The 23,201-nt window shown below is 36.2% G+C and overlaps 1 protein-coding gene across 4 annotated transcripts in view; it reads left to right on the top strand.

Annotated features, from left to right (window-relative positions):
* Window positions 1-7,600: 7,600 nt before the first annotated feature.
* Window positions 7,601-23,201, top strand: part of TRPS1 (transcriptional repressor GATA binding 1) — a 277,221-nt gene continuing 261,620 nt past the window's right edge. For 2 of the 4 annotated variants that reach the window (XM_030553731.1, XM_030553728.1), the window contains exon 1: window positions 7,601-7,779. Coding sequence is in view for 1 of the 4 variants with exons in the window: in XM_030553730.1 (XP_030409590.1) it covers window positions 8,513-8,522 (10 nt within the window). In the remaining 3 variants the exon portion in view is untranslated. Of the gene's footprint in view, window positions 7,780-8,445; window positions 8,523-23,201 lie in introns of those variants that run through there. The other 2 variants (XM_030553730.1, XM_030553729.1) reach the window with 2 other exon arrangements.

Here is a 23,201-nt window from a genome sequence, read left to right as displayed (position 1 = left end):
AGCTCCTGCTTAAACATAACCTTCCAATTCTCTATATTTAGTTTTTCTGATTTGTTTTCCAAATTATCCAGCTAAACAAACAAAACAAAAAAACCCGAACACCTAAACCCTGCATACAAAAAGATGTCCTTTTGCAAAAAATAAAGGCATGGACAGCATACTTTGTTCTACTTATGAGCATTTAAGTATTTTAGATGGCATTTAGCACATAGTTTTAATACAGTTCTCTGACTCTAAAACAGCTAAAGATCTCCAGTTCAGTGTGTTAGTGGCAAATGTTATCAGTGGTTTGCTTTGTTGTTGTGGGTTTTTTTTAAGCCTTGTTTGCGTAAATTCTCAATGGAAAAGTGGATAATATGTGTGACAGATGGTCAGAGTAATCCCGCTCTTTTACCAGTCTGTGAAGGGCATTTCAGGTCTGTGTTAAATAAGGAGTCTAACATCTAAATATTTTAGCATGTTATATGGTAACTGTAGGCCAAGTGCACTCCTCTGTTTTCTGCGAGCAGTGCAGGTGGAGGGGAGGAGTGTTTCTAGGAGTGGGGAGTGCCTTTGCCTACCCCTCTGTGGGATTCAGGTTCTATGGGCAGGGAACCAGACAAGGCAGGGGACCCATCTATTATCTGTGGCATAATCTGCCCCTCTACCCCATGAGTTTACAAATGCAAATTAATAGTGATCTGTCACCATTAATTGGCTCATTCCCCCACTGCTCAGAGAAACCTTTTGTGTGGGAGTGGGGATGGGTTCCAGGGCAGTGAAAGCCAGGGGCACTTGCAGGAGGAATTGGCAGGAAGAGCAGAAGACAGATAAAGGATTTCTGCCTATTCTGTAGGGCAATCTTGTCCCCCAAGGGGAAGGTAACTGAGTCCAAATTCAGGAGTAGTCCACACTGAGGACAACTTGGCCCTATATTGATAGCATACAAATATATACAGTTTGCATGTAATTACCAAAAGGCATTGAGATTGTTACTTTGCAAATGAAGTACATGAGTTATATCAAAGGGACAATTGGCCTCAGCGTTAATATCATTACATAAATTCATACAAGAAACCTGATTGCCAGAGTTCTAACACAGGGAGATCGATGAGACACTAGTTTAAGCTTATGACTTTGGGGTCTGAATTTATTCCTGTGTTGGTGCTGAGCCCAGTGTGAGGGCAGAGGGAGGCAGCTTGTGCCTCTTTGATTATAGGGCCTACCAAGGGCAGGCTCAGATCTGGCGGATGTTAAGGAAGCCCTATAGACCATTGCATAGCACACAGTCCTAGTCACAGGGCTGCACCCTGATACGCCCCCTGCCCAACCTTAAAATGCTGTCTGTGCCAGGACATCCTTGCACTGGGGAATTCACTGTGGAACATGTGCAATTGCTGTGCTCTAATATAGCTGACACAAAGCGGATCTGTGGTAGCTGTGAATTGGGCCCCAAATGCTTTGACTCAGTGGGACAACTGGGTCAGATCCTAGCAAAGTGGAACTGTTTCTGATAGTAAGTACTGTGCCTCTTAATAACTGTTTGCAGAATCAGGCCCTTATCCTGATAAAAGCAATAGTATAGTTTTAAAAGTGCAGTCGCAGTGGATTCCTGCAGGTTTTTTGTGTCTGAAAGCATTTCTAAGAACATAGGCACATTGACTGCAAAAATGCCCATGTTTTCTGTTTTTACTTATTGTGCATATAGTAGAGACCACTGAAAAATTAACATTTATAGCATTGCTGCATTTGACTTTACTGTATGACTTGCATTATTCCTTATATTTGCAATTCGAAATAATGGAAATATTGTAGTAAATTTTACCAATACATGTGTGTGTATATTGGCAGTTTCTAATGGTACTTTTATGTTATATAATATAAGTAGAGAGGTGACACTGTTATTGGAGTGGAGGATGTACTTATTGCAAGGTGAAATACATGTATCTGAAAGATGTTTCTCTTTCCTAAACTTAGACAGAGCTCTCACATCACAAGCTTTGTAAATAAATTTTTACTGTAATAAAAATGTGCTGCTTAGAGTCTACCACATTGCTTTTTACATTAAAATAAAGTAAGAGTTGGATCGGATGAGCCGTCTTAGATGGAAAATCTATTTACAAGAAATAAAATGAAGGAAAAGTGTAGGATGTACTATAGCTTGGAAAAAAGTAGCTGTATTTATGGCTCAGTGGGAGCCAAACAGTTTGATTGTATGGAGTGGTGACTTTATATTTGGAGCAATTGAAGTGAGATTTAGTATAGCAACACTTTACCTTTGTATCAGAGAACCTTCATAAGGAAGGTGAAAATGTATATGTATAGAGGCTTGAGCTATAGCTCACTGAAGTCAACAGGAGTCTTTCCAATTATTTAAATGGATTTTGAACAGCCCTGTTTTAACCTTTTGGATATGCAGCAACATCCATATATTGGAATGGGTACAGGGAGCAGAGGCTGAGGCAGCTGGGGGTAGAGTTTCTATCTGGTGGGAAATGATGGCAGAAGGGAAGGGTCTCCAATTGTTTTGAGCTGCTGACCAATGATTAGTTCAGTGTTTGGTTGAGTTATGGGAAGGAAAAGTGCTGCTGTTTCTTTAACTGATATATTAATAGATATAAACTATTATATATGTGTCAAGGGCTCACAGAGAGCCTCAGTTGAGCACCCTTCTGCTGTGGAGTTTTTTTAATCAAAATCTATATAATTGTGAGTATTATTATATGTAAATGATTTTGAGGAGTTTGGGGTTTCTAGTTTAATTGTTCAGTAGATTTCACAGTAGTGGAAAGTGATAATTTTAGGAATACCTACCTACCTACCTATATAGATGCCTGGATAGCAGCAGTACTCCATATTGCCCAGACAATGTTCCTCATCCTTGATTTGGAGGAACCATTTGTAGGGATGAAAGGGTAATTGGGTCTTCATGCTTTATAATCCATGGTATCTTCACTGAGACTGCTGACAAGAGAGATGATGTATTCAGGTGATGACCAGGCCAGTGGTCGTGTATTGAGGTGTACAAGGCCACCAAACATCCTCCAGATGTTAATGATTTTCCATCACTACTGGCTTGGCCTGTACTAAAATGGTGACACACAAGTGAAAGGCTCCATTTCCCTTTAACAGATATCCAGTCCTCTTAGAAAAGTTTTGTTGAATCTGGGATCATGCCATTTTATTCCCATGCTTCTATTGTAGGATGTTCCCTAGTGCTATCCCATCTATCACAGACTCTTTTCAGAAGCATTTCAACTATATAATTATGGTCCCCAATACTGTTCCTTTTGAAATCAGTGATGGTTTTGTCTTTGCTTTAGTGTACAATTGGAGTTTAGAAACTTGACTCATTACCTATGTAAAAAAAGGACAGAACTTCCCTCATGAGATGCTAGGATTCCATGTAACAAAAGTTGTGAAAAGAAATGAAGTAGGTATGCAGAAATTCTGTAAATTACGGTTTTTATATTCCCAAGAAACTCTCATTGAAGTTCCCCAGTCTCCAAAGATAATGTTTCTCAAAATGTTCATTACTGAAGACAGTAAAAGTGAATGGACTTTAGAATTCATGTGATATACTGCTAACTAGAGGGAGAATAATACAGAAATACCTTCTTGATGATGTGTGCTAAAGCAGCAGGCATTTAAGAGCAATGTATGTCAATCTCTGAGATTTTTATAAAGAATTGCAATTTATGATGTGTTAGGGTAAACAGTTGGATTATATTTCTAAAATGCATGTTCCATCAGGTAGAATCATTGTGATTATAGGCTCTTGTATTTTAAGTAAGTTAGTTATGCACTAAAAGGCTGAAATTGTAAAACAACTATGCTTGTGCTTAACCGGTAATCCCTCTTTGTATCTACACAGAATAAACTACAAGAAAAGAAAAACTGCATTAAATTTATTAAAGGAATAAGTGGCATGTTATGTCATCTTGATAAATAATTGCTTTTATACTTTTTTGTCCTTCAAGAAGCTACTGTGACTGGTCTTTCTATTTTCCCTCAGTGGAGAATGTGCTTGAGTGTAAAAAATTGAGGTTTATTTGCAAATTACTTTGTTCATGCTTCTTATGTGACAACAGCACATTCTCTAAATTTTCTTGCTTTGCTATTTTTCCTTCATTTCTGCTTCAGTTCTTATATCTCACAGAAAGCTAGACTTTTTATTTCAACAACTACCTATTGTCGCATAGAATGTAGGTTTCAAATAACACAAAATAAAAGTTGCTTTAAATGGTTTTGCATATGCTTGACAGCAGAAGATAATAAATGAAAATAAATCTTCAATATTTCCTCTAATGCAATTTGTGCCATGTCAATATCGAAGGATTATAACAACAAAATCAACAAATATTTGAAGGAAAACAATATACATAATTTATTTTCTATATTAAAAACAACTGCGAAACAATTACTATATGATCTCATGAATTAGTTGGTTGTTTTGAAATATTCCTCCTAGGATAAAATAATGCTATATGAGCCTTTGAGCCTGAACATATTGTGTCAATCATGAGCATATGCAATGTATCTAAAGCATGAGGTAAAATTTTTCTTTGTAAATTATTTCATAAATAAATAATTTGCTTCAAAAAGTTTGTGAAAATATTTTTGCTTTTATTAAGTTCTCTACAGATCTTGGTTAATATAAACAGATTGATACTGACATCGTGATCTGCTTTATTTTAACTTGAAATGCAGAATGTTTCATGCAAGCCTTATTTTACAAGATACTGTAGCACTTTTCTGTGCAATACAGTGTTTCACTAAAGCTTCCTGTTTTAAATAATGAAAAGGCAATTTGTTATTCTAGCAGTTTATGACCTGTGCATTTACTATTTCATTCTAAAAATACAGTACACCTTTACATGCCATTCTGTACCATTTCACGTGATTTAAAAATGAACATCCTTATTTTTCTAGTGAGGTTTTCTACAGGTGAAAAAAGCTGTGTATATAATCTTAAAGGTTTGCACTTGTTGAAGTATGTTCATTCATTGTTACCAAACTTTTAAATGTTTTATCTCTTGTAGTTTAAAGTCAGGGAAAAGTTGTATTCACATATCTTATGAGCAGGGATAGGGGTGAAGGTGTTGTGTGTGCGTGCGTGCGTGTGTGTTATCATTTCTCCTTTTAAAATAAAAACCATTAATTGAATAAGCCACAATAGAGCAGAGAAGCAAAAGGGAAATAACCCTTGTTTAAATATTTTCCATTCAAACCCAGCTTATAGGATATTTAGCCAAATTATCAGCCAAGTACCTGCTTGTTTTAACCTTTAATATACTGGACTGATCAGATCAAAAAGACTAGTCAATTTAGTAAAAAATCTAAATTATGTAGACCTGAGAACAAATTTAAGTTAGACTGAATGGATTGATTATTTCTCAGCATAGTATATAATGAGCAAAAGTTTGAGAAAATGATTCTATACCTTACCTCTTTGATTAAAGTTCAGCAGTTATATTTGCAGCTTTTTTTTTTTTAAAAAAGTGAAAATCTGCCTCCCCAGAAAGCACTTTCACTGTGCACATTAGTGATATGCTACAGTAAATTGCTCTGGCACGAGCGTACATAGGTAGTTATTAGTAACAGACTTAAATTTTCCTGAAGATTTTGGAATTACTTTTCTTTGCATTCTGTATAAAAATATAACTGTTCCAAAATGAATTTCTGCTGATGGGGATACGGTAAATCCCACACATAATATTTCAGTTCTCTTCTCTTCTTTCCAGGGAGCTACAGGATGCTTCATCGTGGAACTATATTTTACTTATCCTTTTCAGCTTGACAAGTTCACCTCTTATACATGAATTATTGTTTTTCTATGCATAAAGTGCCTTTTCAGGCAACCCTACAGAAGAACTTAAGGGGGAAATGTGTTACTAGGTGATTTACATGAGCAATTACTTTACAAATCTGCTATTATATTATACTAAACATAAATGAAGTATGTATAAGTCTAGAAAAGTGGATGAAAATGGCATACACTTTACAGTAGGATTTTTACTTTACCTCAGTTTGTATCTTTGAATTTTTCTTGTTTTATACTGAAGTTTTTTCCCAAAAATAAAATTGTAAGGTAAATATGATATGTGAAATACATTTTGTGGGAAATAACTTAATATGTAACTAATATTTTAATAATATAACTTTTTTCACTTTCTCACTTGAATTAGATGTATTGTTATTTGCAAAAATCCAGAATGTGTATATTTTAGTATGAAATTAGTTGAAATGACTGGCATAGAAGGAAAAACATGCCATATAAAGTCACCTAATTGCAGAAAATTGTGTCTAAAAGCCCAACAAATGTTTACATAGTTTTTAATGCCTACTCTATGTGGGATTTAAAATCCTTTAACAGGAACCATTTATGCATTGTTTCTTCTTTGCCTTTTTTTTTCCATTCAATCATAAGCAGACTTCTGGCAGTTCATGGTATGGGGAAAATCTGACTTTTTAATTTAAAAGATTCTGTATAGACATAGAAAAGTGTGAAGAACTTTCTGAAGAGAGTGTTGGGATTGTCCTGTGTCTGGTAGCACAGAGAACCAATAATGGTTTGTATTAATTTGAAAACTGAGAAATAATATAATATTGTAATAATAATAAACTAGTCTAGACTTCTCAGTAAATCTTGCCTACCTTGTGTTTGCGTCACTTAAATTGTAAGATCTTGGGGGCATGGACTATATATTTTGTGCTTTGGACAGTGTGGTATTGTCAGTTCTATACAAATAAAATAATAATAATGAATAATATTAATGAAGGCTGTTGTTAGAAACTGATCCCACTAAGTGAGTTGCCCTTTGCACAAATCAGGGCACTCCACTATCATGCCTCCTACTATTTCCCTCCACCTCCCAACTTAGAAAAAGTTCCAGTTGTTTTTCTCTTCCTTTGTACTGGATCTAAATGAAAGGAAAACGTTGAGAGCTACACATGCCTTTGCATAGCACATTCGGGCACAAATCTTGTGCAGTTTTAGAAAAGCTGAGAAATACCAGCAGCATTAACAAATAATTATTAATAAATAACTATTAAGAATCAGGACGATCAGAGAACCTATTTCCCTCTCAAACTTTCCCAAGGATGTGATCTGTCTGGCTGAGTCCATTCCTCAGTGAAGCTCCCGGCACTAGAGCATCCCGCATAAAGGTTAATTTAATTTACTTAAAAAAATTTTTTTTGAATGACTTGGTCTATTCCAAAGCCGCCTATTCCCCAGTGGTTGCTGCTGCCTGGCTGGAGGAGGAGGCTGATCAGAGCAGCACTGTGGGGACGCCTGTACTGTCTCTTTAAGGACTCTCAGTCTGGGGTGGCGCTTTTCTCTGCTAAGGCTCCTTTGATATTAATAGTGTTGGTGTCTTGAAACTGACGTAATGCTCGGAGACTGAGGTCCTGACAAGCGATAACATTTCTGATAAAGAGCTGATCTTCCTGCAATCTAAAGCCGCCTCCTCTCCTCCTTTGGGGGCTTGTTGTTCCACCAGACCCAGGCTCTCTCCTCTCTCTCTCTCTCTCTCCTCTTTTATAAACACACCAGGCACATCCAGGTCCCTGCTCTCTTTCCCTTTCTCTCTCTCTCTCCCTATAAAGAGGGGGGTAAGGGGGAGAGGGGGAAAGGCAGGAGAACCTCTCCCCCACTCTTTTTCTTTCTCTCCCCCCTTTGCTCCCCCCAAATAATCCAAGATCAACTCTGCAAACAACAGAAGACGGTTCATGGCTCAAACCACAGCTCCACCATCTTTCAGGCTGCTGAGATTATTATTGCCGATTAATCAACAGGTAAGGGGGGGGGAAGAGAGATGGGGGGTGGGTGGGAAGAACAGATCGAGGGGTGGGGGAGATCAGCAACAAAAGTGTAGGGGGGTGGGAGGGTGGCTCTTCCTGCTCCGTCTGTTGATATTGCGTATGTAGTAAGTGTGTTGCTCTGTGCTAAGTGCTGTGTGTGTGCAATGGGAAGGGGGTGGGGGATTTAAAAGTGAGTTTCTTTGCACACACATACACAAACCCGGGGGGGGGCGGTTAAAAAACCAGAGGGAAGCGGGGACTTCTCGGATTTCACAAGCGGGGGGGCGGGTTGGGTGCATTTTTTTCTCCCTTCTTTGGAGGGTCAAAGCCATGTGTGATCGCTGGAAACTGGCGACTTCAAAACTGCAGTAGCCCCTCTGGAGTCAGGAGGAGGGTCAAGTTCAGCCACCGAAGAGAGCAGGGCAAACAACCCCCTTCTCTGTTTTAAGACTCTCGCCTTCTATTTACCCAGGGAAGAAGCGACAGGGGGGCCGGGGGGGGGGCAGTTCCAGGGCTATCTCCCTTCGCCTCCTCCCGTCTGTGTAGCTACTTCTTATCGCTCTGATTGTTCCTTCCCCACCATCGGGGCGCTGGAGGGGAGGGGGCAGTGGAAGTAGAAGAAGAGCAAAGCGATTTTGCATCCGATGAGCCGCAGTCGCACAGTGCTGGCGGCTGCTGCTGGAAGTTTTAATGGGAATCATGACAAGCGGGGCAGAGAGAGACCATCATGAAGAGTAGTAAGTTTGGGGCAAACTTTTTTTTTTTTAATTTGTCTTGGGGATCCACCAGGGGAGGCTGGGGGGTGTGGACATGAGCCGAGGGGGCTCCGTTCCCGGTCACACCAGGGGAAAAGGCGACATGCTGGTGTGTGTGTGTGTATGTGTGTGTGTGTGTGTGTGTGTGTGTGGTTTTTTTAAAAAAAGGAAATCGGAGAGTACAGAGAGAGACGTAAAACTTTTTCCTCTTCAAGGCAAAGTTGTGCTCTCAGAGTTGAGTCCCCACGCTGAAGCTCTGGCCAGGGTTGCTATAACTTTGTCTGGTGTCCCACTTTTTTTTTTAAACCTCTCCCTTGCTTTCTCCATTCGGGATCTGTGTGACGACGTTGTTGTTGTTGTTAATGTCTGCATGAATGGGAATGTGGTGAGACTTCCTAATAGTTTTGGAGAGGAGAGTGTGGGGGTGATGATGGGGTAAGTGTGTGTGTGTGCGTGCGTGCGGGGAAGATGTGTATCTCTGTGTGTGTGTAATGTGTGGCTTGTTTAAAAGCTGCAGGGTGTAGGAAGGTGGCCCAGTGGTGTTTGGTGAGCTGTACAAACTCTCTCTCTCTCTCTCTGAGTTTCTCTGCCTGTAATCACTGGGCATGGGAAGTGGATCCAGGGAAAGTGGACCCTGGCAATCAGAATTGATTCTCCACAAAGACCCACAAACTTGCAGGACTCCAGCGGCATTGTGGGCTATTTTTCAGTGTAGAATTTTGTGACTTGAGAAGCTCATTAAGTAGCACCTTGGTTTGACATTTTGGTGTGTTTTATTTATTTTTCGTTATTACATATAAGAAGAATTTTAATGTTTCAGGACTCTCATACACTATTTTTGAAGGAATAGAATGGCCCATTAACTTAAAAAGAATCAGACATTCTCCATCCACTTATGTCACATCCCCAAAGTGCATTGAAGGCATGTGGGGATAAACCATGTGTTAAAGTGAAGACATTTCTTAATTCCATCCACTTCTCCCTTCACAAATGCAAATACGCTGTCAGGTAGGATAATGAAGTAATAAATGCAAGGGGACAACACAGAGAGGGTGTGGGAGGAAAATACTTTTTGTTTTTTTTTAATAGAACGACTGTAAGCTCTTTGGGGCATGGACTCTGAGCTATCTTTGCAGTTCATACAGCACATTGTAGATACTACTTGAAACAAAAATGTTAATAACAACTTGATTTTCATTTCATGTAGTAAAAGTATAAAGAACAATCAAGCCCTTTGCCCTTTTAGCTGTCTTCTTCAACTGCACTGAAACCTATGAGTCTTGGTGGCATTATGTTACTTTGCTGTTGGTTTTAGGAAAAGTTGATCATTTAGAAAAGACTGCCAGAGTTAAAAATGCAAGGGGCAGCAAAGGAAAGTTAGTGGTAAGAGCCAGTTCCTGACGTGGACAAAATGAGAATAAAAGTTACAGTCGTGTTTCTGAGCTGCAGTCAGTGTTTTCCTCATGTTCACCAATACGTGCGTTGGGCTAGAGAGCTCTCTCAGATATTCCACCAGAGTGACATTAAAAAAAACCCCAAAACAACAAACAAACTCCAAAAGAGTGAGGATTTTTTTTTTTGAAGTACTGTAGCTCTATGAGTAAATACAGGGCTTGTTTGAGAACATCAACTATTTCCTGTAACTTGTGATGCTGACAAGACTGTCTGGAAATGATATCAACATTTTGAAAGATTTTTTTAACTACTGAGTGCAAGATTGCTAATAACATAATTAATCCAAATGAGAAAACTCGTCTTTCTTTAAAAAAAGCAAAAAAAAAAAAAAGAGCAGACAAGACTTATTTTTATTTTTAAGCAATAAAGATACATATACGTAATTTTTGATAAGCAATAGATCATTCAGTACGCCTCATATAATCACCGATGTTGTACTGTATTAGAATACCAGTACCTTACTACTAACATCTAAAACATGTGACAACAAGATTCTGTTTTAAATTTACATGATTGAGGAAATTCAGATTTGAGAAGAACATTGGGTTCATAATCCATACCGTTGTGCCTGAAAATCAGAGTTTATATCGCATAGAATAATTTCACTCTGCTTGAAACTACTTGTGTGTAGGGACGCACAACGAAGCGTGCTCAAGACAAAGTTTGATCAGCTTTAAATTTGCATTTTTTGGTTAGGATGCTCTCACTCAGACTTTACATATTATCTGGAGATTTTGTATGCGCGTGTGTGGTTTATTATTTTATTTTATTGTAATATTAATAAAGGAAAATTTAAAGTGTCATTGACAAGCTCTGAGATCTGAGGCTTCTTGGATCTTGGTAATATATGTACAATTAAGCAAGATTTCCTTTTTGTTTTTTCTTTTTTTTTAAATAAGGTATTCATAGTATAAACTATTTGATGGCTGTTTTAGAGCCCTTTTGAGCTAACCTACGTATTTACCATCAACAGAGCACATTCTGTATGATTACATGGATCCTTGTATAAAGGATTTTTTTTCTGATACATTTTATGTATCATTCTTAATAAACTTTCATAGCATGCCCTCACTATGTGTGCTCTGAGTGTGTGTGAGGAACAATATATTTCTATATTCTATATTAATCAAAGCACAGTAAAAAATCTCTGTAAAATGCAGTTTCTGCATAAGTGCAGCGGTTGATTGTTAAATCTCACTATTTCAACCATCCATATTATATTTTTAACACCGCATGACATTTAGTGCTTGATATTTTCAAAGCCTTGTAAAAAACACTGAATAATTACTTTCTGTTAATGTGAATTAAGTCTATTAGTACTTTATGGGGCAGTTATTTTGAAGGAAAAAAGAAAACTTTTTTTGAGTTACAGGAGTGTGAAAAAGTTTTGTTTTTTTTTAAATAGCGAACATTTAAAAAAAAACGTAAATTTTAATTAAGTATTTTTAAAAATTGCTCTTTATCTGACTTTTGTTCTGAAGTTTGATGGTGTGCATAGAATATCTGTCTAACTTATAAGACTCCTGACAATATTTTAATGTAATAATTTAAGTGGAAATATAATCAGATCTTAATTGTAGCCACAATGGCAGTATCTCTCTAATAAAGATTTGTGAGTAGCACAAATATAATATTGTGAGAAAGTTTATGGTCAAATATTTTTAAACAAGACAGGTTGGGGATCTAAGTCCTTTTTGTTAGCGGAAAGTAAAATGGAAGTAAATCGCATTTTTAATACCGTTTCAAACAAACTACCACCTTGTAATAAAAGTATTGGCCCTGAACAGAAATATATTCCGATGAAGGTATTCTACTGGTGTGTAAAATGAAGCCATTCATTCAGTAAACTGACAACTTTCCAGTTGGTGTTTGCCCTTGCTTAATTTAGTTTCCTCAACAAAACTCACGAGGTAGTCTGGATCTCTTTTTGACAGTCTTGGCCACTACAAGCTCTGGCATTTCTGTCAGAAGTATTACATTTCACAAGTCAAAATGTAATTGATAAAACCAGGAAGGTAAAACAGGCGTTAAGTAAAAGAGCAAATATTTCATAGGCTCGTCTTTTCATTTTTGAGACTTCATAAAGTTCTCAGGTAACAAGGAAATATTGATGATTAATACTAAAACGTGCATATTCCGCACCCCTCTATTGTATAAATATCACTGCGTGTTGACCTTTAGAGGCGTTAATTACTGCATATCTGGTCCAGGTCTTCCTATTTTTTTCTATCATTAAGATATATAAATGAGCCCTTTCCTATCCCCCTGAAGAAAGAGGAGAATGACTATTTTATTTAGCAGTATCATGTATTGGAACAGTAAGGTTATGATTTGATTTTTGATAGATAAATCAGCACCCAAAGAGAAGATTTTCTGATTACTATAAGGCTATGTTCAGTTTAGGTCAGTGTATGAAGAAAAAAACTTGAAACAAAAGACCTTTATAATCACTGTTTTTTTACATTGTGTTTTTTCTAATTAAAAAACACGTATTGCGTGATATCAAATGACACAGGATTAAGGTAGAATTACACAATTATATGATTACAAGAGCAGGACATGTAACAACCCTTTTCATATTGTGTTTAGCATTAATTTGTTGATGTTGCTTTGCGCCTAATCATTAAAGGGGCCTTCAGAATTGAAATACTAGCCAGTTGTATTATTGCCCAGAACATAAGAAATAACAGTTTAAAAAAATGCTATTGTGCACTAGCTTTTCAACCCTGCAGACCAAGGCTCAGATTAGACGTGGGGCAATGGTGGAATAAATATGTTGGTCTCAGCCCAGTCCCTAGTGGACATTTTATCACAACACAGAACTGAACACCATGCCACATGATGTGTAGGCCGTAGATAGAGGAGGCCCTGGTTGGGCATCACAAGGGATGTGAAGACTGTCATTTAGGTGAACTGGCAGAGTTGTGTGCATGAAATTTTGTTTAATATTCGTCTTTACTTCACACATTTTCTGTGCCATCGATCTGGTGCCTTCAAAGTTCTCCTTAAAACATCACTTATGGAAAAGACCTATCGAATTGAATAGAAAATACTAATATTTCTATCAGTTTTTTTTTATCATTATCCTTTAGAGTTTAGTAGGGAATTATATCCCTGCTGTAGAACTCTATAGGATGATTAAGAAATCTGTAGAAAAAAATATTCTTTTTTAATTCTGTAGCTTTGAAAAATAATATCGATAGGACATTTCTGTCTAGATCTCCCTGGGCGTCATCCCATTAAGTTCTGTAGAACTTTCTCAGGCTCAGGTTGGAGGAGTATTAAAATTAAATCGAAATGATCTGTGCCTAAGTTTTGAATAATCATACTTAGTCTTCTTAAAAGTCATTTTCTGATTCCTAAACTACTGTTGATGTAAACCTGATTTATTGTAAGCATATTTTTTTCAAAGCTCAGATCAATCGTTTTTCTCCTAAAGTTATTTAATAAAAAATATTTATTTTTTGAAATGTTACTAGCCCTTTAAAAACCTGCAGTAAATGCTTTACAAGTGGCTAGACACCTTCCCTGGTGGTTTAATTTATACAAGCAGGAAACTTTCTCTCCTTCTCTTTCTCTCTCTCTCTCTTGTTTTCTTTAAACCAACTGACGTAATGCCAAACTTTGCTTTAAAAGAACAGACAGAAGTAATTGGTAGCTTTTAACTTTTTAATAATGTTCTGGATTGGTTTTAGTGGCCAAACTGACATTTTTTTTCAAATTCAAGTAAAAACGGGCTTGTGGCCTGAGGAAGAAAGGCCCTGTTGATGCAGTTATTTTTATTCTTGTTTTTCAATCTGTTATTAAAAATCTTTCCTGCTGAGCTCTGCTGGATTTCTCCAATTGCTCTTTGTGATGGCTGGTGCATTTCAGGTTACGGTAACTTAAACTGTTTTCTTAATTTTTTTCCCCTTTTCCCATGGGCATTTTGAGATGCATTATCCTTTTCTTTTCTTTTTCTTTCGGAGAAGCGATTTGTTTTGGTTTAGATGGGATTAATAAGCTAAACGCATCTGTGGTGACAGATCAGTGAATATTTATTTTAATAATGTAAAGGAACATTTTACACCTGCTAGCAAAGGTCATATTGGCACGATAGCAATTGCCCATTGCAGAAGGGAAGAGAGTACAGTATCTCCCTTAGCATTCCCCCCTACCCATTTTAAAACCAACATGCAATTTTTTAAATATGTGTGTTTGTAATCATCTCTACTAACCTGTAACTATTTACTTAAAGCTTCATGCCTTACATATATAAAAGATAACAAGAGGAAAAAATGGTTTTACTAGCTATAGGTCTCTTTTTTTAATACCCTGTAAGGGATTACGGATATTTTACAGTTTTCTGACATGTCCTTTATTACCCTTCCACCTCCTGCTGGGCTTTTGCACACAAGCAGAACTTTCTACGGTAAAGGATTGAGTTAGGCAACAGACACCTTGGCGAAGTTGACGTCAGTGCGACTTCATAAATTGGCAAGAAGGTGAATCTTTCAAAGACCAAGTCCGTTTGTGCCAGTTTTTCCTTCCTTTAGGGGAGACACTCCACCCAGCAGCAGGGTACCCCACCCAATGTGGCGAGCTATAATTCAGTGGCAACACTTTAAATGTCTATCCTCCCTGGGGTTTAAACCCCAGACTTTCTTGTCTCAATCTTAATATTTAATCTAAAATTCAATCTGTTATAGTAGGTTTACATCTTCGTAAGCACATTTTGGGTCTGATCCTGAAGTTCTCACACATGAAAAACGCACGCAGACGTCCGTGGGACTTTCGCCTCACTAAGGGCTGCAAGATTGGCTTTTCTGTGTGTGTGATTGATTACTGCACATTTTATGGAATTTGAGATGAAATCAGATAATTTTACATTCTTTTTTAATTATTGGAAATCTTACAAATTCGAGAAGTCCTGGCATTGTAAAATAGATTCTGTCCAGTAAGTGAAATTTACTTATGGAGAGTATTGGTTTTTCAGACAGTATTTTGTCAAATTAAAATCTGAATTTCAAACTGATCCTTAGATAAGAAAGTGTTACTTTTTTCTAATTACTTATCACTTTTCTTTACAACAGTGGTAAATGAAGAACACTCCAGTCTGTATCTTTGTGCCTGCATCTTTGTGCCTGTATTATTTAGATAGGAAAGAAAATTACCGAGGAAAACTATAGTTCAATGACATTTGTTTCTTAGCGTCAGCCTGTAGTTTTAGTATATCTTGGTTGATTTTGAAATTTCAAGCATCATTACAAGTTTGTAGGGTTTTCTTGTCCCCTCGTGTTTTGTAAGGCTGCAATTAGTCTCTTTCAAAGTAGGGGAAAACTAAATTATGGTAAAAGTATTGCGTGCTTTAAAAAAAGGATTTTAGTATGGTGAGTTTGTATCTCAATTTTTTTTTTTTATTGCTGGTATTTTTGGTTTACTAGTGTAGCTGAAAAAAATCTATGGAAGATGATGCAAAAACTCATCAATTATGCTTGTGTTCCCCTACAAAATTTACTTGAACAATATACTTCAGTTTTGCCTCAAACCATTTTAAACCACCTCTGGTCCAAGAGTCTACCAGTTCTGGTTTCCTCGGAGATTAAGTATGACAGTTACTATTATATAATGAACAGCAGTATTGTTTGAACAGAGGTAACATGTTTTTGATTTGTGTACTTCTTTTTGGCAGTTGGCACCAGCGTAGCTCTAAAATGAGAGGTGATCTAACAGTGTAAATATCTGAATATGCTTGAAACATACAGTATAGATGTAATGTATGTGTTTAAATCATTGGATCTATCCATCTATATTATATATAATGTGTGTGTGTATATGCAAAGCCCAAAATAGTGTGCTCTGCTATCTGTAGCTTTCAAATGTGTATCCTTTGGGTATTCCCGACCTACTTTACAAAGTCTGAAACGTATATTTAAACTTGGAAATGAAAATGCACTGCTTGGCTGCTGCAAAATTTTCTTTTACAAACAATTTAAATAAAAGAAGAACACTCCTTCCCCCTCCACACACACCTTGCAAACCGCTCTTTGAAGTGTCAATATCTTTGCCAGGATTATTTTTAAAATAATACATTTAATTGATCTTGTGAAGAAGCATTGAATTAGTCGTTGGTGTTTAAATACCATTTTAAAATGCTGTGCAATGACACTGTTTTACATTTTTTTTGAAGTTGTGTTAGTAAGACTGAAGCAATTTTCTTTAGATAGAATATTCCCAATATTACCAAAATATGATGCTATTTAAAATGCTTATAATAATGATATTGAAGCATATCTCACAGAACACCATAATTTGGTATCTGCATAAATCCATAAGGCAGAAATAGATTGTTGAAGATCTTCCAAAAGCGTATGTGAAGATGAAAAGTTGCTTCATTAATTCAGTTAATAAAAAAGATATTTTTCCTTTTCAGCTTTTTAATCTGCATCTCTTAAAGTAGTTTGTTTTTTTTTCAATTTATTTTCTCATTTTGAGATTTAATTAAATACACCAATTGGACATTCTCTGGCTGCAGTAACATAATTTAGAAACAAATGCATAACATGCTGACCATTGTTAGATTTAAAGAGACTTTTGTGCTCCGACCCCCCACCAAATACATAAATAAAAAACACCAAATGTTACCTGTCCCAACCTCCTCAGGCAAAAGCCTGTGAAAATAGATTAGCTTTACCCTTTGAAGGGCAACCATCTCTGACCTGAACAGGATGTCTTTGTAAGATCAAAAGTTTGTCTCTCTCACCTACAGAAGTTGGTCCAACAAAAGATATTACCTCTCCCACCTTGTCTCTTAATCTCCTGGGACCAACACTGCATAGTTCTGGATCTCTTAGATAAATGGGAGAAGTGAATTCCAGAGCTGAAGGTCCTCCATTCTGTACATTTTGCCACCAAACTCTAGAAGTTCAGATCTTTGGGCTGTTAGTAGAAGCGCCACATAAAATTTCAGAGGACGCAGTGGTGCATAAGGAAAGAAGCAGTCTCTTAGGTATCCAAGATCTAAACCATATACCATATGCACAGTTTTCTTACAGAGACCTACATAGAGCCAAATTTCATGCCATCTAATTAGTCGCTTTTCACTTTTTACTAATGTGGAGTTTATACCATTTGTGTTTGTATATTGTATGTGTCATGAAGCAGTTTAACATAATGGATTAATTTAATCCCATAGATGGTGGTTGAGTATACTGTAGGATCCTAAGAAATTTTGTAGCATTAAGATCATATTTCCTGCCATGAGGAAAAACTGTTAGATGAAAACTATCAACAATATATGTCTGAGTCATGCAATGTAGTGAACCTTGTTACAAACAAACACCCAACTCCTACACATCCAGAAATTTGGTATGTGCACCTGTATCTTTTTGTGCATGCATGTATCTGTGTATAATCAGTGAGATATAGAATTAAATCATATTTTATCTCCAGATTAAGCTAAACTAAGAGCAGCCAAACTATACTGAGAACAAAACTTCTAGTATCAGTTGAAAGTGCTCACTGTGATGGCCCTTATCTTTTTTGTGTAAAGAACAGTTCAGCAATCTCTTAGAAAAATAAAATGTAAGGTAAGTCTCAGTGATGATTCAGTGTGCAATATAGTATGCTTTATTTATGTCCAGTCAGAAATGATCATGTACTATCCATTTTATCTAGGAGGTTTATCACTCTGAGTTATGCTCTCTCTTTCACCCCTTGCTGTCTCTGTTACCATGCATCTCCATTTTCATCTCCGTCTCTCGTATTAGTGTCTCTCTGCCCTATCTGTATAAACACACAACACATACATTCTAAAAATATGTGTAAATTAAAATCAGCCTGTGTTGCATAATTTTACAAAACACCAATTGTATTGTTCTTTCTGAGCCTTTAATAAGTTTACAGTATCGAATGTGACTTAAGGAGCATTATGACTCGGGTTCCGACTCTGATTCTGACACGGAGACTAATAAGGAAAAAGTAGAACATGTTGAAAGCCAACTTTTACTTGTGGTTAGTTTTGTGATGTCATCAAATGCAGGGTATTATGCGCTCTGGAAAAGTTTAGAAATCTAGGCAAGAGTCCATTTTGCATCACTGCTGTTAAGTTGTTTACAGCACCAACTCTGCTAATGAGAAAGCAAAAAGGGTAATGATTTTGGTGTTTGTTTTGGTTTGACTTTCTCAATGTAAATGAATGATTTCATAAGAGTGAGTCTAACCTGTTCTGGTCAGAAAACTGCAGGGGTTTAACTGGTGCAAAGGATAAAATGAATTCTTTCATGAGCGGCCTGCTTCCGCTCCCATAGAAACTAATGGGAAAACTTATGTTCATTCAGGGATGACTGAATTTGACCCTCTAAGCAAGGCATTACATTAATTACATTAGAGTTTGTAAACACCACCACTTAGGGTTGAATCTTGCAAATTCTTGCTGTTCATTACAAAGCTTACTGTTGTAAGTAGTCTCATTGATATCACGAAATGCTACACTGCAAGGCCCCATCCTGCATTTTGGCTTGTCTGCACACAGCAGTCCTCCAGGAGATCATAATTAAAGATTGGTCCTTAGTGTTGGCAGAATTGGGCCTAATGTCTTTAAAGAGACACTGTTAACTTTACATCTACTCAGTGTCAAAACTGGGTTGATAAAAAAGTAATTTTTGCATACTACACCTGCTGCTGAGCCTTCCTGCTAATTGTTGGGGTCTCTAAATCATACTTTATTTTATTTTATTTCTCCGACTGCTCTTTGAAAAGTTCATACAAGCAACAGTGGGAAATGACTAAAGCCCTGACCCTGAAATTGGATCCATGTGAGCAGACCCTAATTCTCTCACAGAGTCCCATTGAATCCTGCTTGCATCCAATTTGTATGATGGGTCAGGAGAAAAGGTGACAGACTGTACACAAAGTATGTATTTGATATTAATATAACCAAACTAAAAAAAATTATAGAACCATCTACATTTTTCTCTAATCTCTGAAATTTGTAGCAATTGTCAGTATTTGTAACAATAGCAGAAAAACAAAATCAGACCAAAATGTGATTTTTTTTTTTTAAGTTGACATTGCTTCTTTTGAAGTGCACATTATTATTGTTGTGCATAATATCCTGGAAATAAGTGGGTTTTTTTGTTTTGTTTGTTTATTGCAATAGATTATCATTTTCATGTTCTTGACTATAGCACTAGATAGCGCTAATACATTTACTTCCATGCTTTTGTGCTTTTATGGTTTCTCTAAAATGTCCTGGAGATCCCAGCAAAGAGAGCAAGTTGGTAGTGGAAATTTGTTCTTTTTTTGGATTATATAAAAAGGAGTTTTTTACAACTCAGTGAATATGAGTACATTCTGGAAAATATTTCCCACAAATGGCAGGTCCCAGGCGGTAGCAGTTAGATAGATCATCTAGTTATGAAATATAGAATCTGAACTCAAAATATTGTTTTCTGTGATTTTTAAAACAAATGGAAAGTAAGATTTATTAGACCTTAAGTGTCCCAATGCTACAGATTCATTTGGTGTTCATGGCAATGTCATATGAACTTTCATAAGAGATTCATTGAAATACTGCATTAGCTAAGGGGCAGTTAAAATGAATTGTTCAGTACTTTAAATTTCCTGTTTAGTTTTCTAGCACTCTTTTGCAATTTCTTAGAGTTTTATATCTGAAAACAATAGCAACTTGTGTATGTGAATATCTTGATTAACTAAAACAACCTGTTGGCTGACCTGAACTATATAGTACTTTGAAATTTACCTCTAAATGTAATTTAAACTACTGGCATTTTTAAAAAAAATTGTGTTTCAGAAATCTAGTAGAACAGCAGTTGCTTGTCAGTGGGGAAAGAACTTAATTTTTTAAGTCAAAAGAGTAAGAAAGTGACAGCTGTGGAATTTATTTCAGTGGGTGAAAAGAGAGTCATGGTTAAATAAGCTTTTTACCTTCTTGGATTTTTAGAATTTATTGCCCGAAGGACATACATCTGAATAGAAAGAGAACTAGGCTATAGTAAAATCCATTCTGACATAAAGAACTGTTACAGCATACCTTTTTATTTATTTATTTTTTCTCTTCAGTAAACTGTGACTTCCTTTGTCATGTCATAAGGAATTTCAGATGAAACCTTCCCGGAATGGAACTGCCATAAAAATTGCACTCGTCAGCTATAGCTCTGTGCAGCACACTACAGTACATAATAGTTTTCAGTATGCTACTGTGCTGCTTTCATTCAGGAATAGAACTGGAGTGACTTTTTTGTGCATCAAAATAACTGATTTTTCTTTGAAAATCCACAACCTTAAAGAAAAAAAGAGAGAAGAGGTCTGATATACAAGATGAGATTATGGATGTTTTAATGCCATTTATTATAGGATACTATAGAAAAAATTGCATTGGAACCAAAGTTCCTGTGGATTACCATGCAATGTTTATTACTATTTTCCTGAGATTTCCCTAGTTAGGATCTAATCTTTCAGTGTTTGGAGTTAAGAATTTCCCCATTCAGAGAGGAAAACCCTGCCAGCTAGAGGGTTTCACTACTGATTTCCTTTTTCTAATATTTCACAGAATGTGGAGTATGCTTTTTTTGGGGGGGGGGGAAGGGCAGGGAGTGGTGGGAAGAGGGGACAGCGGGGCACATATCAGTAGTGTAAGTAATATTTCCTGATTATTGTTTGCTGTCAAGAAGACTACTGCAATTCTGTTTCTGTTAAGAAACTCGTAAGCAGTGAATGGGATGAAATCAAGTCTGTAATTCTGAGCAGACTGTAAGTTTTTGCTGTGACATAGTCCTGGCAAAAAATTAACCCATTTTTAGTTATGCGGTGCTATAAGTTAACTCCATAATGCAATTTTACCACCGATGCATTTGACCATGAATAGTGCTTGAAATTCTTATTGTTACTTTATTCCAATGGAAAATATGTTTAAATACGCTTCTGACATTTCCAAAGCTTGTTCTGAAATGGGAAAAGGATACAACTGGATAAACTGTTAATCCTATGAATTCATAGATTTTTTTTTTTTTAGGTTTTTTTAACTTGTCATATTTTCATCAGTTGCTGTGCTTTGCTTAAAACTATGCTTTTTACAATGATGGTGAAGTCCAAATCTTTACATTTTTTTAATTGGTCAAAACTCCCATTTGCTTCACTGGGAGTTTTGCCCAAGCGAGAATTGCCAAATTTTTCTCCATATGGGTAGTAAACTCTTTCAGTCCCATAGCTGTCATTGCGGATACACTGTACTAAGATCTTTGTTTCTTGGGAAGACACTGTATAATTTTCAGTTTGCTATTGCAAGTTTTAGTGATGAACATGAAATATCATGTTAGAGCTGGAAGTGAAGCGAGGTAATTCTTTAACATCTAATCTAAAAATTAGGAAAAATTAGGTATGAAAAACCTCAGCATGGGTTCCTTAGTAAATGTTTGGCTATCATCTTTGCATGATGGAATACACATGTAGAAAAAACACAGAAGTTAATGTTTATTTTTGGGATGCTTTATCGTCAGGCAAAGAGAACTGACAGTTTCATGGTTAAGTGCCTAAAGTTGTTTTTGGCTTTGCAGTTTGTTGAATTAATCACTGCAAAGTTAACTAATGTTTGTACCTTTTAAGAATTTATTTTCTTTGTAAAGAAAGGAAGATATTTCATTATACCTAGCCTAGTTCTTGCATTAATTGTTAGCAGCATGCTCTTCGACTTTTACTTTCTTGAGCTATCCCAGGGATTATTCTTTAATTGCAGTGTGCAGTCGTTGATTGATTGATTTTATGGATTTCGCAGCCATTTGGTAGATTTGGCAGATGCATTCTAAAATGCTATTTTGTTTTGTTCTGTTTGTTTGTTTTTTTGTTTCTTTTAATTGTCATAGAAAACACTGGGCCCTTAAATATGTGTTTATGGACTATTTCTATTTCTGACACATTTTCAGAATGGCTTCTTGAAGTGGTACTAAATCAGAATTTAGTGAGTCCAGTGTTTTTTTGTTTTGTTTTTCACTAAATGTTAGAGATGTCCAAAACAACACTGAATGTGTGCAAAAGTTCTCCTTTCCAGCACACCATGCAATCTGATATGGAGGAATTACAGGCCACTCAGTTCTTGCTTTTAAAAACAAACAAACAAAAAAGGCAAAAAAACCAAAAAACACGCTCAACTTTTTCTCCTGCCACAGTTCCATAGAACTTTGCTATGGAAAATATGAAACCAAAACCTCCGTAGGAAGGACTGTAATTTTTTTTTAAACAATTATTCTTATTATAATTTCACAAAGCTTTTTAAAGCAACAAATTATATAGAATCCAGTGGTTCTTAGGATGATAGTTTAACAAATTTAACATGAATTTTTTTTTTTTATAAAATACTGTTACTTTTTAAAAAGCATTGAAATCAATAATCCCAGCACAATTAAACTGTAATGTAAAGGAGAGTAACATTTTTATATTATGTTTTATATTAAGAGGAGTTTTGTCTAAGAGTTCAGATTAGTTTTTCATTAGAATGTTCAGGCTATTTTACATTTTTTAAATGTGTGCTTTTTAGCCTATTTATTTATTCTCTTTCCATGCAGGATGGCTCGTTTCAACTCATAAATTCAGTAATTAATGTGGGTATTTTTTACAATAAAGAAAAAATTGCTAAACACCATCTGAGATTCAGTATATATGGCAAAAGTTACAATTCTGTGCATTGTTTGGAAGAGTCACTAGGGATGTAATTTATCATTGGGTGCATATATATTACATACAGAAATCATCATTGCTCTATAATTAACCATGTATGCTATTTGCTAACTTAAACCCACTCTGGGCACTACACCGCTACTGCGATATAACGCCACCCAATATAACACGAATTTGGATATAACGCGGTAAAGCAGTGCTCCGGGGGATGGGGCTGCACACTCCGGTGGTTCAAAGCAAGTTCAATATAACACGGTTTCACCTATAATGTGGTAAGATTTTTTGGCTCCCATGGACAGTGTTATATCGAGGTAGAGGTTTATATGAAAAATATTGAAAATACACTATTGAGAAGTGTTTTTGGTCACATATCAACATGCAAGTTTCCCGCTATGCTCTCTTAAGCAAATCCACTGTCTGTCTTCCATAACTTACTCAGTATATTACACTTACTGTTTCACTGTAATTTGTATCCATAAGAATGTATATTGCAAACCTAAATTTCAGGGTCATATTCACATAGCATCCAGCAAT

Source organism: Gopherus evgoodei, chromosome 2 (assembly GCF_007399415.2).
Source record: "Gopherus evgoodei ecotype Sinaloan lineage chromosome 2, rGopEvg1_v1.p, whole genome shotgun sequence".
Taxonomy (NCBI): domain Eukaryota; kingdom Metazoa; phylum Chordata; order Testudines; family Testudinidae; genus Gopherus; species Gopherus evgoodei.
The sequence above is the reverse complement of the archived record's forward strand: the minus strand, read 5'-3'. Positions and strand labels throughout refer to the sequence as shown.